The sequence below is a fragment of the Varroa jacobsoni genome, unplaced genomic scaffold, assembly GCF_002532875.2.
Source record: "Varroa jacobsoni isolate VJ856 unplaced genomic scaffold, vjacob_1.0 scaffold_924, whole genome shotgun sequence".
In the NCBI taxonomy this organism is placed as follows: domain Eukaryota; kingdom Metazoa; phylum Arthropoda; class Arachnida; order Mesostigmata; family Varroidae; genus Varroa; species Varroa jacobsoni.
In genome coordinates this window covers 1316-14634 of record NW_019213826.1, presented here as the reverse complement: position 1 = coordinate 14634, position 13319 = coordinate 1316, and the positions used below count along the sequence as shown (strand labels likewise).

General features: G+C 39.7%; 4 protein-coding genes across 5 annotated transcripts in view; 1 reads left to right on the top strand and 3 right to left on the bottom strand.

The window, feature by feature from the left end:
- Nucleotides 1–3886, bottom strand: part of LOC111265041 (uncharacterized) — a 12198-nt gene extending 8312 nt beyond the window's left edge. The window contains exons 1-2 of the mRNA XM_022841383.2: nt 3795–3886; nt 746–829 (exon numbers count right to left, since the gene is read on the bottom strand). Of these exons, the coding sequence (XP_022697118.1) occupies nt 746–760 (15 nt within the window). The 5' untranslated portion in view covers nt 761–829; nt 3795–3886. The remainder of the gene's footprint in view (nt 1–745; nt 830–3794) is intronic.
- On the top strand, nt 184–8773 carry Ccz1 (vacuolar fusion protein CCZ1). Of its 2 annotated transcripts, none has more exons than XM_022841378.2 (3): nt 184–353; nt 5796–6106; nt 7111–8773. In XM_022841378.2, exons 1-3 carry the CDS (start codon nt 332–334, stop codon nt 8269–8271), a joined length of 1494 nt encoding a protein of 497 aa, XP_022697113.1. In that variant the 5' UTR covers nt 184–331; the 3' UTR covers nt 8272–8773. The 2 variants fall into 2 exon arrangements, with proteins under 2 accessions (XP_022697113.1, XP_022697115.1); XM_022841380.2 differs by lacking the exon at nt 184–353 and adding an exon at nt 5566–5646.
- Nucleotides 3817–5565, bottom strand: ND-13B (NADH dehydrogenase (ubiquinone) subunit ND-13B). The gene is made up of 4 exons (XM_022841386.2): nt 5469–5565; nt 5119–5163; nt 4543–4722; nt 3817–4177 (listed from the first exon to the last, which is right to left on the bottom strand). Exons 1-4 carry the CDS (start codon nt 5550–5552, stop codon nt 4076–4078), a joined length of 411 nt encoding a protein of 136 aa, XP_022697121.2. The 5' UTR covers nt 5553–5565; the 3' UTR covers nt 3817–4075.
- Nucleotides 8569–13319, bottom strand: Gp93 (heat shock protein 90 Gp93). The gene is made up of 3 exons (XM_022841377.2): nt 13066–13319; nt 11753–11946; nt 8569–11204 (listed from the first exon to the last, which is right to left on the bottom strand). Exons 1-3 carry the CDS (start codon nt 13112–13114, stop codon nt 9090–9092), a joined length of 2358 nt encoding a protein of 785 aa, XP_022697112.1. The 5' UTR covers nt 13115–13319; the 3' UTR covers nt 8569–9089.

The window sequence follows — 13319 nt, the reverse complement described above, 5'->3', positions numbered from 1 at the left end:
TGGCAGTCGGCCCTTCGCTTCAGTTGGTGTGTTCTTAGACCGCACATATGAACAGCTGACTTCTTCTTTAATGAACTCAAGTTAGTATTCTGCAAAAAATGTTAAGAACGATACCAGTACCATGATTGAAATTATGTCATTTTAGAAGTGTGTACACAGATTTCCTGTTGGTATTGATGAATAATGTTCCTTTTGCAACTTTGTAAGGGATGTGTCGTACTTTGTCTTCTTTTTGTCATTTAGACAACATCTAGTAATTAGTATTGGACATGATAATGCCAGAAGAGAACTCGACGGTTAGCTCCTGCCTCTCAACAGATAAATATGGACGATGCCGTTTTCCGAACACTTCGGTAGGTCAAGATAGTTTTCCATTCAATCTGTGTACAGTTAAGTTCTGCTCAGCTGTCTAAGCAATTTTTATTCAGACTATCGTGTCTGTGTGTATGGCTAGCTGCTGCAAAATGGAGAAAGGTACAATGCCATAGCTATAGTTTTGTTTTATGGTTCGTTACAGCAAGCATGTGTATACAGGATCCCGTGAGTTATATTCAAATGCACACTGACTATAAGGTTTATTCACATTAACCGTACGCGATTTGACTGTACTATTGAAATATTTATATTACATAAACCGGTTGTTTAAGACATGTTTCTATGCAAATGGATAGCAATTGTAGGTTTAGTTATATTGGCAGTTATATTTGTGGAAATTTCTTGTTATCAAATATTTGTGTTGTATTACCAGAAATTTGACCATCAGAGCGGTTGCGTCGACACACTGTGGATAGCTGAAGCAGTTTTCGTATCGGTCCAATAGGGTCTTCCGCTGCAATCAAGAAGTGGATCCATGATAATATCCTATCAATGGATTATTAGATTATTTCATTTTATTAAAATAGGTCTTACCAATTTAAAAGCACATACTTCATATTTCATATGAAAGGTTTTGTTGGGGGATTGGTGCTGCATGGTTTCAGTAATGTGTAGATATGAGCTATGTAACGCTTTTTTCGCAGTTTCTAATTACTCGGGTATAGAAAAACGATATTCCGGAAATAGTGGCTGTCGATTGGTCAATCGCAATAAAAGGTAACAACTAATTTGAGTGTTTTTCGGTTATGGATAGAGTGCTTGTGAAGTTTATAGCGTTTGTCACTTATTTAGGTACTAGTAAAACAAATCTTTTTGAATTACGCGCTATAATTATTTATTTAATGGAAAAAACACTGTATTGATTTTATGAATGACAAACTTGAGCTCAACACTATTTTATGGGATACGGGGCGTTCATTTCGGAAAACAAGTGCACACCTTAATAGCGCAAATGTACAATATGCAACGGTAATTTGCAATCGACGTTCAATAAAGTCTAACATCTACCAAACCCAGCATTTAATCCACCTGAAACAGAACAAGTGTTATACTAGTCAGGGCCATAAGCAGTGATGTTTATCATTACTTAAACGTCCTTTTTAGGAAATCGTTTTTTGTTGCTCGTCGGTATTTTTGTTAATTTATTTGAGCCTTTAATATTAGCTTATCGAACAATTATGTTAAATTAGTACGAATATAATTACGCGTCTCACAGTATATTGCAGATTGCAAAAAACAATTTTTTTATTGCGGGCGTAGTGCTAACTGTTTTAGCTTTTTTTTTTTGGATGCATTGTGCAGACCGGACATCATTGACTGTGCTTTGTCCGGTACTGTGGGACTCTCACCCACTAAACCCTGGACCCCTTTATCAGCTTGGGCCATGGTTAGGGATATGTTTTATATTACTTCGAAGCCATGACTTGCAGGAACGGTCATTTCATCATCCTTCCCTTTGAGCCGTTCCAGTCCATCCTCCATTCTGGTTTTCCTCTTGACCGTAAACTCTAGGTCTCGAGAGGGACCGTACTCCCTGTACTTCCGCTAATTCCAGTTGTTGTGCATCGGGCCCATGATTGTTTCGGGTATGCCCTTCATCTATTTTCTTACGTCTCATCCTTTCTAGTTGTTCTTTTCTTTTCATAATATCGTCAAAGAGAGCCGTAACTTTGGCCCAGTTCGTCCTGTCCTTTGTCATCATATCCACCATCTCCTTAGTACTGCCCTTTGTTATTACTTCTCTGTGTACCTGTTTGTCTCTGACCATTTTAAGTGCCTGGCAGTGAAGTAGAGTATGATCTACTCCGTCCTCCATGCCCGACTCGCAGAGCACACAGATGTCCACTTGTGTTTTGCCAATCTTTGTCATGTATGTCTGGAACTGTCCATGGCCCGACAAAACTTGGCAGGACTGTTTTAGCTCTTAGGGTGCAACGGTCCGCAACTAAAACGAATTGCTTCCATTTACCTACTTTTTAATTCATTGGATGATATTCAGCGTTGACTTTGTCAATATTTCCATTCACTGATGAGTGCTTTGTGCAACTGTTAAGAGACCCTCTATTTTTCAATTTACAAAGATATTAAGTTAAATTTTATTTTCTAGTTATTGTTGGAGCGTATAAGTTGGGTCTTTCTAATGACTTGGACCACTTTAGATCACGCCGCTCCTTTGTATCATACCAATCATGTAACGTCTGAATCTCCTGTTTTTGATATTTGCTTTGGTCTAACTCTGTCAGGGAAAGCTCAATAATCATAAACGGATTTCTTAGAATATTTTGGACATTGCATACAATGAGCGCTTTCCTTGCATTTATTTCTGTTAATTTTTATTGTTTGCAAAACCATGTACGTACCTTTTAGAATGAAAGCTTTTTGCTCCTAATTTCTCAACTAACTGCCATGTTCAGAAACCATTAATCAAATATCTATTGTTTTTTATTTCTCTAACAAATCTGGCCCTAACTTTTTCATATTTAAATATGCGCACAAGAATTAGTATACTTGGTAACTTGAGCCAATATTACGATATAGACCAAGTTACAAGACTATGTGAAAATTATTTATGACCATTCAGTCTGAAATTTTGTTTATACTTATTATGTTCAGAGGTGCATTTGTTCGTTTTGACACATAACTCGAAATGTTTCAATGCGTATATCAACAGACAAATATCTTCTAGACAGATCAACACATTGTAAACTAAATCTGCTCCGTTCATTTTTCGTATTCAGTTATCAATCTACTATCATGTAATTTCGTCTTCCGGGTTTTTGTTGAAATTTTTGTTTTCATATAATAGTGTTATTTTATGTTATATTTACTACATATTTCATGCATACATTATATCATATATTATTGTACGTACAACATGAATAAAAAAGACCTTCTCAATTGTATATAATCAGGTACTTTCAGGCAATTCCCGCTGTTAGTTGGGTAAGTACGGATCCTTTCTATGGGACTTTACAGTTTTTTAAATTTTTACGACACCTAAAAAGCTCTTCTGCTAGATGTACCCTATAGTGGCATTTGGTAACAATACAACAACGCCAACAGTATATTAGGGTGAAGTAAAATTTATTCTAGCAAAATTCCAAAGTCGTCACCTCTATCAACTAACCTTGCTCCAGTAATTTGACTAAGCAAAATTTTCGAGCATATCGTAAAACGTCACTAAACAATGCGTCGGTTAAAGAAATCAATTGACATCGTGATAAAGGTCCCCTTTCTTACTTTTCTGTATGTCGATATACTTCATGGAACTCAGCTTGTTAGGCTTTCCGTTTAGCTTTAGTATTATATATTTAGAAGATCGACTAAAACCCTATGCTTAAGCGTGGAAACGCCGTGACAGCTAACTTCAGGTTACACAACGCATACTATTATCGTACTTGGCTATAAATTGGGCTTACCTAAATGAAGACAACAGTTGCGTTGGTGTTATTCACTTGAAATCGGCTGTTTAATAAGTTTTCTCAATTGTTAGGTTTCCTTATATTCCGTTTTCTCCTTTTTCATGTTGTTTATTCAAGTTGCCTTCAGTTTTTTTTCAGATTTTCACATTTTACCATTGTATTCGCACTATGCCCCGTTCATATTAAGTTCTGTGTATGAGAAAAGACTTGTTGCCAGCGGAAGATGGCGTTCAGAAGTTGACAGAAATATGAAATATTCATTTATATTTCAACGGGGCTTATATAGGCCACTTCCATTGATCTGGAGGGGCAGGGGTTTCTAAAGGAAGCCAGGGTTTCCAGGTTTGAAATTGTCGGGCTAGGACCAGCTCGTTCTCTGCCTAAAAACAAACCAATAATAGATCAGCATCGTATGTAACGAGTATGAATTTTTGATAACTACTTGACCAGTAGGTTGTCTAGAAACCTCGCAGTAACAAATAACCGTTTGTAAAAAGAAATCACAAAACACGACCTTTTAGATAATCTAACCATCTAACTTGAGAATTTTAGTTAGAGAGACCATTCCTACGTTCCCTGCAACCTCCAATATCGTAGTCTACATAATTTAGATAACCTATAGGTTATCGAATGTTAACTTGAGCCACTGTTGATCATATTCCACATGCAAACATCGTCGCTATCTGTGCTTCTTCAAACAAAAGTAGTATTATTTTGTAAGATGCATAACACTGAATTTTCATACTTGTTGTATACACTCTTCAGCCTGGTAGCCCAGTTTGTCCTCCAGCTGGGCGATCTCGTTGATACTTTGAACCAAAGCGAGCTTTTCTTGGATAATGGGCTCGGTGGACCTCCGATACGTTGCATCCTGGGGTATTTGGTCAAGCGCCTGGAGAATCTTTTTATACAAAACGCCTAGTATCTAAAGCCATATAATAAAAATGGTATCAACAAATTAGAGCGGCTCTAGAGCTGTGAAAGCCCTTTCTGATTGATAGATAAGTAGAAATCCTTATTAAAAACGCAATGTGTTAATCAAAATATAGGGCTATAAGTTAAATATTGTCTCTAATGTGTATAATATTATACTTTTGGATGCTGCTAATTTTGCCTAACAGTTACCGTACATAAGAGTTTAAATCGCGCATGTGCACGATGTAGCAGGAAAGTTTATAGTCGTTGAAACTGCCAGGTACGCTGTACCAAATGACGTGTAATGCTCAACAAATCTGGCAGCTGATTGTCACAAATAAAGCACAATAAGATGAAGTATATAAAACAAGAAGAAAAAATGCGCAAAAGGTGAGAGAGAACTTACATGATGCGGATTCTTATGAACCGCTAGACCGGTCAAACCCGTTGTCTGAAATATGAAAATCCGTGGATTAAATTATGATTTCAGAGTATTCACTAAGAGTCTATTACCCAACACCGGTCATTTGATATCAATTCCTAACCATGCACCAATCCGTTCACGAAATATTTACTTGTACCAAAACCATTCGAGTTAAGATTGTTATTACCAATCATTTCTTAGCTTCACTAAGGAAAAATCAGCTTACGCTCAACGGAATCAATCTACTGATTAATTCGATCGTGCATAATTGTACACTGCCACCTAGAAGGGAGTAAAAAACTTAAATATTAAAACTTCTCGGGAGAACTCACCTTCTTAAGGACACCCGCCATGTTTATTATTTTGTTTGATAAACCCAAGCATGTGCTTAGTTTATGAAGTGTCGATATTCGCATTTTCTACGAGAAATAAACTTCCCACGGACGTCGCTCTATTACCTATGTGAAGCAAATGATAATTTGAATCACTATTGTTACAAGTCGAACACTTGTACGTATGAATAGTTCTTAGAAGTCAGAACCTTTTAGACCGGTAGTTAAACTCTTAAGGTGTTCAGTCGCGCAAGATGATCGCTCCCACAAGCCCCAGCTGATTGCCTCTATAGGAGTTTTAGCAGCTTTAGTCGTGGTGTGTTTCAGGAAACGGCGTTGTCAAACCATTCTTGGTAGAAGGCTGGAAACGTGTGGAGGATTTTAACCGCGAGGCGGCGTCAGGGGCCGGGATGTCGCATCGCAGCCATGTTGCATTACAGAATTTCTTTGTGTTTAATCCGACGTTTGGTCGATGTGAGGACGAAGAGTATAAGAAGTTATTGTTTTTCTATCCACCAGAAACGAACATGGATAATCAGCTGAGAGATATGGGCATTGCTCAGGGTCTCGTCAACTTTACAAAAATATTTAGCCCTGATCAACCGTGCGAAGTGTTGCATACCCAAAAGACGAGACAGGTAAGATAGAAGGTTCCACAGATATTCCTTGAATATATTGTTGCACATATCTAAGATAGATTAATTATTGGGGGTATGTGTATAAACGTATTTTATAAATATAGTCATTTATAGCATGATGTTATGTTAACTGTAACCAACAAACATTCTTTGAGAGGGATCATATATCTTATGTAGTAACCTCAGATGTCACTTATTTGTTGATTAAAGCGACCGACATGGAATGTGAAAGCTCTAGCTCATGATCGATTGTTGTTAGCGAAAAACATCAAGAGCCTCATTATGTCTGAACAAAGCGATTATTTTTTTAACTAAGACAGCTAATACCACCATTTTGAAATCATTCATAGTTAAATAGGGGGTTGTTCATCTTCGCACCGTCTAATCAGACCTTTGTTTATTTTATATTCTTAAACCATCGGAAGCTTTCAAACCAAAGATACCTATTTTATTAAAAAAAAAAAACGTAGCAAGAAAATTGAAAAAATACGTGCTAAATAATTAAATGCTGATTTTTATTTCCATTTAAGAAGAGCTGTTTCGAAATAGTTATACTTGAACCTCATCTTTATTAATTAAGTGCGTCAGATTATGATGGTTGAGTATAAATTTCTTGTTTCGAAATTTACGTGTAGTACTTAAACCGTTAAGCATGTTTCGGATGAATGGCGTAACAAAATGTGCTTACCCCGGATTCAAACCTAGGTCACCATGTGTCCATAAGTTAAGTAGGAAACATATTATGATTGTGCCAATACGGAAATGATTATAGGATTACTATATATAATATGTAGCAAAGTAATATCGCGTTTATGAAGAAGGAACGCAAAAAGATATGAAACATTTTCATTTCAATTTGAGAGATTCGTCAGGGGAATATATAAGACTCGATTTACCCAATAATTTTACACAATAATTTTGAGAAATTGTATATAATTTCTCAAATTAAGAATATACCGCAATTTAACTTGCTTTACTCTTGCCGTGGTCTATACGTCTTTCAGATATTCCTCGAAGCGGAGCCCGATTATTGGTTGGTATTTACTTTGACACTGCCGTCTCAGCAGCGTACGCGTGACTCACAAACGGTCGTGGAGTATTTAACTGAAGATGTGCAGGATTCTGTTTATCAAGCTGTCCTTCGAAAACTGTACACATTGTTTCGTTGTTTCCAAGGTACTCTCACCGAGATCGTCACCGAGAAAGGAGTCAACGGATTGCGAGAGCTGTTAGATACCTATTTTAACGTAATGCTGCCCCGCCTCAAGTTCCAACACTGCGATATCTTGGATATATTTCAAGGAGTACATTTTCTGCCACTGGATAAAGCTGCCTTTCTTCAAGTCAACAGTTTTGTAGGCAGTCTAGAGAAAACATTTCCGGAGATAAAGTTCACCGCATTCCTTTGCAATGATCAACTCGTGTGGAGTGGACTAGCCCAAAAAGATATGCAGCAATTGTATCATTATCTGTTAGGCAATATTCTACAGGGGGCGTTTGAAGCTGAACTGCTAGCACCGACGCTTTCAATTTCCAAAGGATCTTCCGCAGTTCATTCCCAGGCACGCTACCTACATGGCAAAACGGAGGATCTTAAGTTTTTGGAGGAACTTCCCCGTATGCTCGTGGGAGACAAGCGTTATACCCTGTTAATCTATCGAGCCTTGAGCGCTACAGTCTGTCTACTGTTGGAACCAAATGATCTCACGATCGAACTCGCGCAACGCATGGAGAAGTACCTCGCTCCCGAGCTGACATTACTAGCAAACGACATATCGAAACAATATTTGAAATTAACGGCATCTGTGACTCGTAGTAATCAGGAGATTATTTGCAAATACATCTATTTCAATCGAATGAATATAGCTCAGAAATCGTCAGTGCATGCCGACCGTAAACTCGGTTTTAGTGTCCCTTTGTCTTTGATTCGACTTATCACTGATCTTCACGTCGATCTGTTGATGCTGGGAAGCGATGACGAGGGACCATTCGATGGGGAGATAATTGCAAAAACATCAGATGATTGGTGGCTTGTAGCGAAAACTTGGGATTATCGGGAGTTCTTTGTCGTCCTTAACCAGAAGAACGCCAGCCTGATCCAGATTAGCGACGAAGTCAGAAGATTGAGTAACTCGCAATTGCAAAATATATTTTTCATTGATTAAGATCCCTTATCCTACTGCCATGCAACCAGTTTGTATTGAATAATTCAGCTAGTCCTGGTGAAATCACGTCATCGTGAAATGACGACCGCGAGTCCGATGTATTCGCTGCAAAATAATAGCGCATGCACATAGAATGTCAAGCTTTAGAGGGAAACATGCATATATATATATATATATATATATATATATATATGCATGACGTAAATTCTTGATCTTGAACGAACATGATTTCCAGTTGTTATAAGCCCATGCAACCAATTTTCAAAATATAAGCCTACAAAAAATTAAAAACTACAGTTTTTCATAAAAAAACCTTGACCACTGTAATAACAGCGTCGCTTACTTTATTTTTTTCATATTTTTCGCTCATTTAAAGTACACTTTAGCGTGTCTGTGGTGTGTTTTCTCCGTAATTATTGTGTTCCTAGGTATCTACGACATCTACCCGGTTCCTTGGTCTCATACAATGAAATAACTTATTTGTACATAACGTCTCGCACAAGACATCCATTCGAAAGAAATTCTCTCGATTGCGCATGTCACGCTCACACCACGTCTCTTCCTCGCGAATTCTCTTTGTTTAGAATTAAAAAAACCGTTGTCCCGTAGCTGACGAACCTAAAGCTTGCCCTACTAAACTAGATTTCTAGCGTTGCAAAAATCTATCTAGCTGAGAATACTGGGCAAATTCGTTGACTAAGCAAGTTCGTTATACTTAGTTAAGGTCTCGTCGTTGGTTATCAGCTGTTGATTACGCGTTTGTCATCATGGTCAGTTCCGATGTTAAGAACGCATTCGTCATAATGCTCAGTTTCCACTTACAACTCATCATGGGGCTCTTCACTCTCGATGTCCTCGTCCTTATCCGAGGGGTTCACTTCAGGCAGTTCGGCCTCTTCGAGTTCGGCATCGACTTGAGCGTCTTCGGAAACGCCCATCATTTTCCGAAGCATTCGTTCTACGTTGGAAGCAAACTGCGCGTTGTCATTAAGCTGAAAGCCTGATCGTAGCGTAGCAGTTTCGAACATCATTTCGGTTAGATACTTCGCCATCTCATCCGAAGGCGAGTCATCGACACGACGGAGGAGCTCCTTGATGAGTGGGTGACGTGGGTTAATCTCAAGTGTCTTCTTCTGTGTCATGTAGAAACTCTTCTGGGGGTCATTTTCCTTCATATGAGTTTGCGCAGCGACAATTCGTTCCATATTGCCGGTCCATCCGAACTGCGAGGCTACAAGAGCCATCGGAGTCTCCACGAGACGCTCCGAGATAACGGCCTTCGAGATTTTATCTTTAAGTGCAGTTTCTGAAAGCCATTTAGTAAGAGGTTCGAATTCTTTCTCCATCGCTTCACGGATATCTTTGTTGTCATCTAGAGATAGGCCTTCCTTGGCCACATTCTGGAACTTTTTGCCTTCAAACTCAGTAAGGGACGAAATAGCGTACTCATCAACTGGCTCCGTAAGATACAGAACCTCGTAGCCACGCTTCAGCAGACGCTCGACGAACGGCGACTTCTTAACCTCATCCATACCGTTGCCGGCAATATAGTATATAGCTGTTTGCTTTTCCTTCATGCGCTGAACGTAGTCGCCCAAGGATACGAGTTTATCTGTAGAGCTATCCAAAGACGATGGGAAGCGCAGCAATTTGGCGAGACGAGATCTGTTAGCCGAGTCTTCGATCACTCCGAGTTTGATGTTCGTTGAGTACTCCTTCCAGAATTTCACGTATTCCTCTTCCGAAATCTTACGGAACATCTCCAGTGCTTTACGAACGAGTTTCTTCTTGATAACCTTGAGCAATTTATGTTGCTGAAGATTTTCCCGAGAAACGTTTAGAGGCAAATCATCTGAGTCAACCACTCCACGCAGGAAAGACAGATAGTTCGGTAGCATATCCTGGAAGTCATCGGTGATAAACACGCGTCTCACGTATAGTTTAATATGGTCGGTCTTCTGCCCATACCTGTTGAATGAGTCTTGTGGCTGTTTTGAAGGAACGAAAAGCAAACTTTTAAATGTAAGTTCGCCCTCAGCAGTGAAGTGAGTTTTAGCGAGAGGATTCTGGCTATCGCGGGTGACCGCCTTGTAGAACTCATTGTATTCTTCGTCACTGACCTCCTTTTCCTTACGGGTCCAGATCGGCTTTGCTGAGTTGATGAGCTCCCAGTCCCAGACAGTTTTATCAACCTTCTTAGTTTTCAAAGGCTCCTTCGCATCCTCCACCTTGGCCTCATCATCATCTGCCGGGGCCTCTTCGGCTGGTTTTTCATCTTCGGATTCGGTAACTTCCTCCGTGACGGTCTTCGATGACCAGAGGTAGATATTGAAGTTTATGAACTGCGAATACTTTTCAATCAGCTTCTTCAAAGTGTCATGTTCGAGGAAATCCTTAGCCTCGTCCTTCATGTACAAGGAGACAGTTGTACCCCGTTTGAGTGTGTCTCCACGAGGATCATCGGCTACCGAAAATTCTGCAGCGTTCGATTCCCATACGTGCTGGATAGGATCGTCATTGTGTTTGGAAGCGACAGCAACGCGATCTGCGACTAGAAAAGCAGAGTAGAAACCAACGCCGAACTGACCAATGAGATCGTTGAGGTCTTTTCCGGAGCTGCCACTGTTACCTTCAGAGACCTTCTGAAGGAATTCTGCCGTTCCTGATTTAGCGATGGTACCAAGATTCTTCATAAGATCTTCTTTCGTCATCCCGATACCCGTATCCGTTATGTGCAATACGTTATTCTCTTTGTCGGCCATAATTCTAATACTAAGATCCTGTAACTTCTTAAGTGCGTCGGGATCGGTCAGCGATAGAAGGCGGATCTTGTCTAACGCATCGGAGGCGTTCGAAATTAATTCTCTCAAGAAAACTTCCTTATTACGGTAGAGAGAGTTGATAATGAGTTTCATCATACGCGCCACTTCCGCCTGTAACGCCGAAAACAAACTTAAAATTACGCTTATAGGCAATAAGTGCAAATTTTCCATAGCCGTTGCACCTTGCTAGTACTTAAACCAGAAATTTTTACCTAGCGCTGGGCCGGATGGGTCAATACGACTAGCTGCATGTAACCATTTCTTGACTTATTTAACCACTGTGCAAAGCAGCAAAGCTAACCACTCACTACTGGCACTAACAGATCGCTTGTTTTCATCGCGATATGTCAATTATAAGATGCGGCATCTACGTTTCTCGTCGAAGGCTTACTGAAATCTAAGGTAATGCTGAACCAGGCCTCTTTGCGAAGCGCACCACGCTAAATAGAAAATAGCCAACATCTTATATATGCATGAAAAAGGGTACATTACCTGAATGTGAGAAAATCTTAAATATGCATGGAACATAGGTACATTATCTAAATATGAGAAAATCTTATATATGCATGAGACAAAGGTGCATTATCTAAATATGAGAAAATCCTAAATATGCATGAAACAAAGGTGCATTACCTAAATATGAAGAAATCGATACAAACCTGGAAAGCGTGCTTTTGTGCTTTTTCCCGGATCTCTTTTAGTTGCGCTACGGATAATGAATCAACTTTGATAGCTTCCTCTTCTCTAGCTATAACTTCTGCATCCGTTCGGGATCCCTCCTTAATTTTTCCAATATCCTCTTCCACTCTAGTCGGGTCATATTTGGTCTCATCCCCCTTGCTAAACCTTAGATCTAAACCATTGTTCATTACAAGCAAAAATCACGGAACCATTACAGGTATTAGTGGATATCGTAATGGGTACATACAAAAGGTGGTAGTGGTGATCTATTTTACTTTTATAGTTCTTACGATGCAAAATATTACCGACATTATTTAACGGGAGTGAGTAACCATATCGTTGGTATCTATCAATAGCTTGAAGCGACCGAGACATCACTATCCTCTACTGTTGAGTGGAGCTGAATTGACACGTTAAATTACATAAAGGAGGCGTAGTCATGCACACGAAGCAAAATGACACGTAAGAGTAGAACAAAACGTCAGTGTTATCAGCAGTATTCGGGAAAAGACTATTTCGATGCACCGCTTTTCTTAAACATGATTTTTTACAGAAGCAAAATTGGTATCGCTCTCTACCAAGTGCCCTGGGAAGTCTACAACGCATAATCGGAAGCAAGGCAACTTACAAACATCGATTAAAAATAATTTCTTCAAAAAATACGGCGCCATCAATAAGGCAGCCATAAGCCATGCACGACTGAACAACTGCCAACGTAAAGCACCTTTAGCCTTTGTAGCCACTGTGCACAGCCTCCCAATAAAAAATTTCACATGTCCTCAAGCAAGGAAGTCGGAATATTCTCGAAGCCAGACTACGAAAAATACGATCAAACCGACTTTTTTCGAAGAGGTCTCGACTACACATCATTGCCTGCAAATCTTATTGCTAAAAAAGAGGTTCACTCAACTAATGTCAATCCAGAATAATGCCAAATATGATATTGAGTGTGCGAACTTGTACCGTGCATCGAAGTGTTTGTTCGGTGAATAACTGATCATTTACTCGCCGAAGTGAATGATCCAGCCGAAACAAAGCTTTATTTCGGAGCACTAATTTCCCTCGGCCAAAAATAAACGCAGCACTTGAATCTAGAATGTTTCCGGTGGCCGTTTACTTCGTAACTCCAAGGCAGCTACCGGCAGCATTGCAGTGACGCCGATCGATCGAATGGTGTGGTGAAACGCTCCGAAATCTCTCGTACACTATGCCAAGTAAAAAATCTACATACATGCATTTCTTACCTGGTTTAAAGATCTGCCAAACAGCACAGACCCATTAATCAACTTACCCCAAACTAGGCAGAAAACCAAAAGGAACAGAAGAGCCGAACGCTTCATCGTGAACAACGTGTTTTGGGCTTGGTTGATGTTAACGGACTAGTTTCACTGCGACGAGAAGTTATCAAGCCGCCGTCAGTGCGACACGTACACAAACGACTCTACAAAGTAACCCACACCCATCAACGTACGGCCACGTCGAGCAGTTAACTACACACTGAGGTGAGACCGGTTTGCCGAGTCGAGAAGCCAACGGTTTGACACT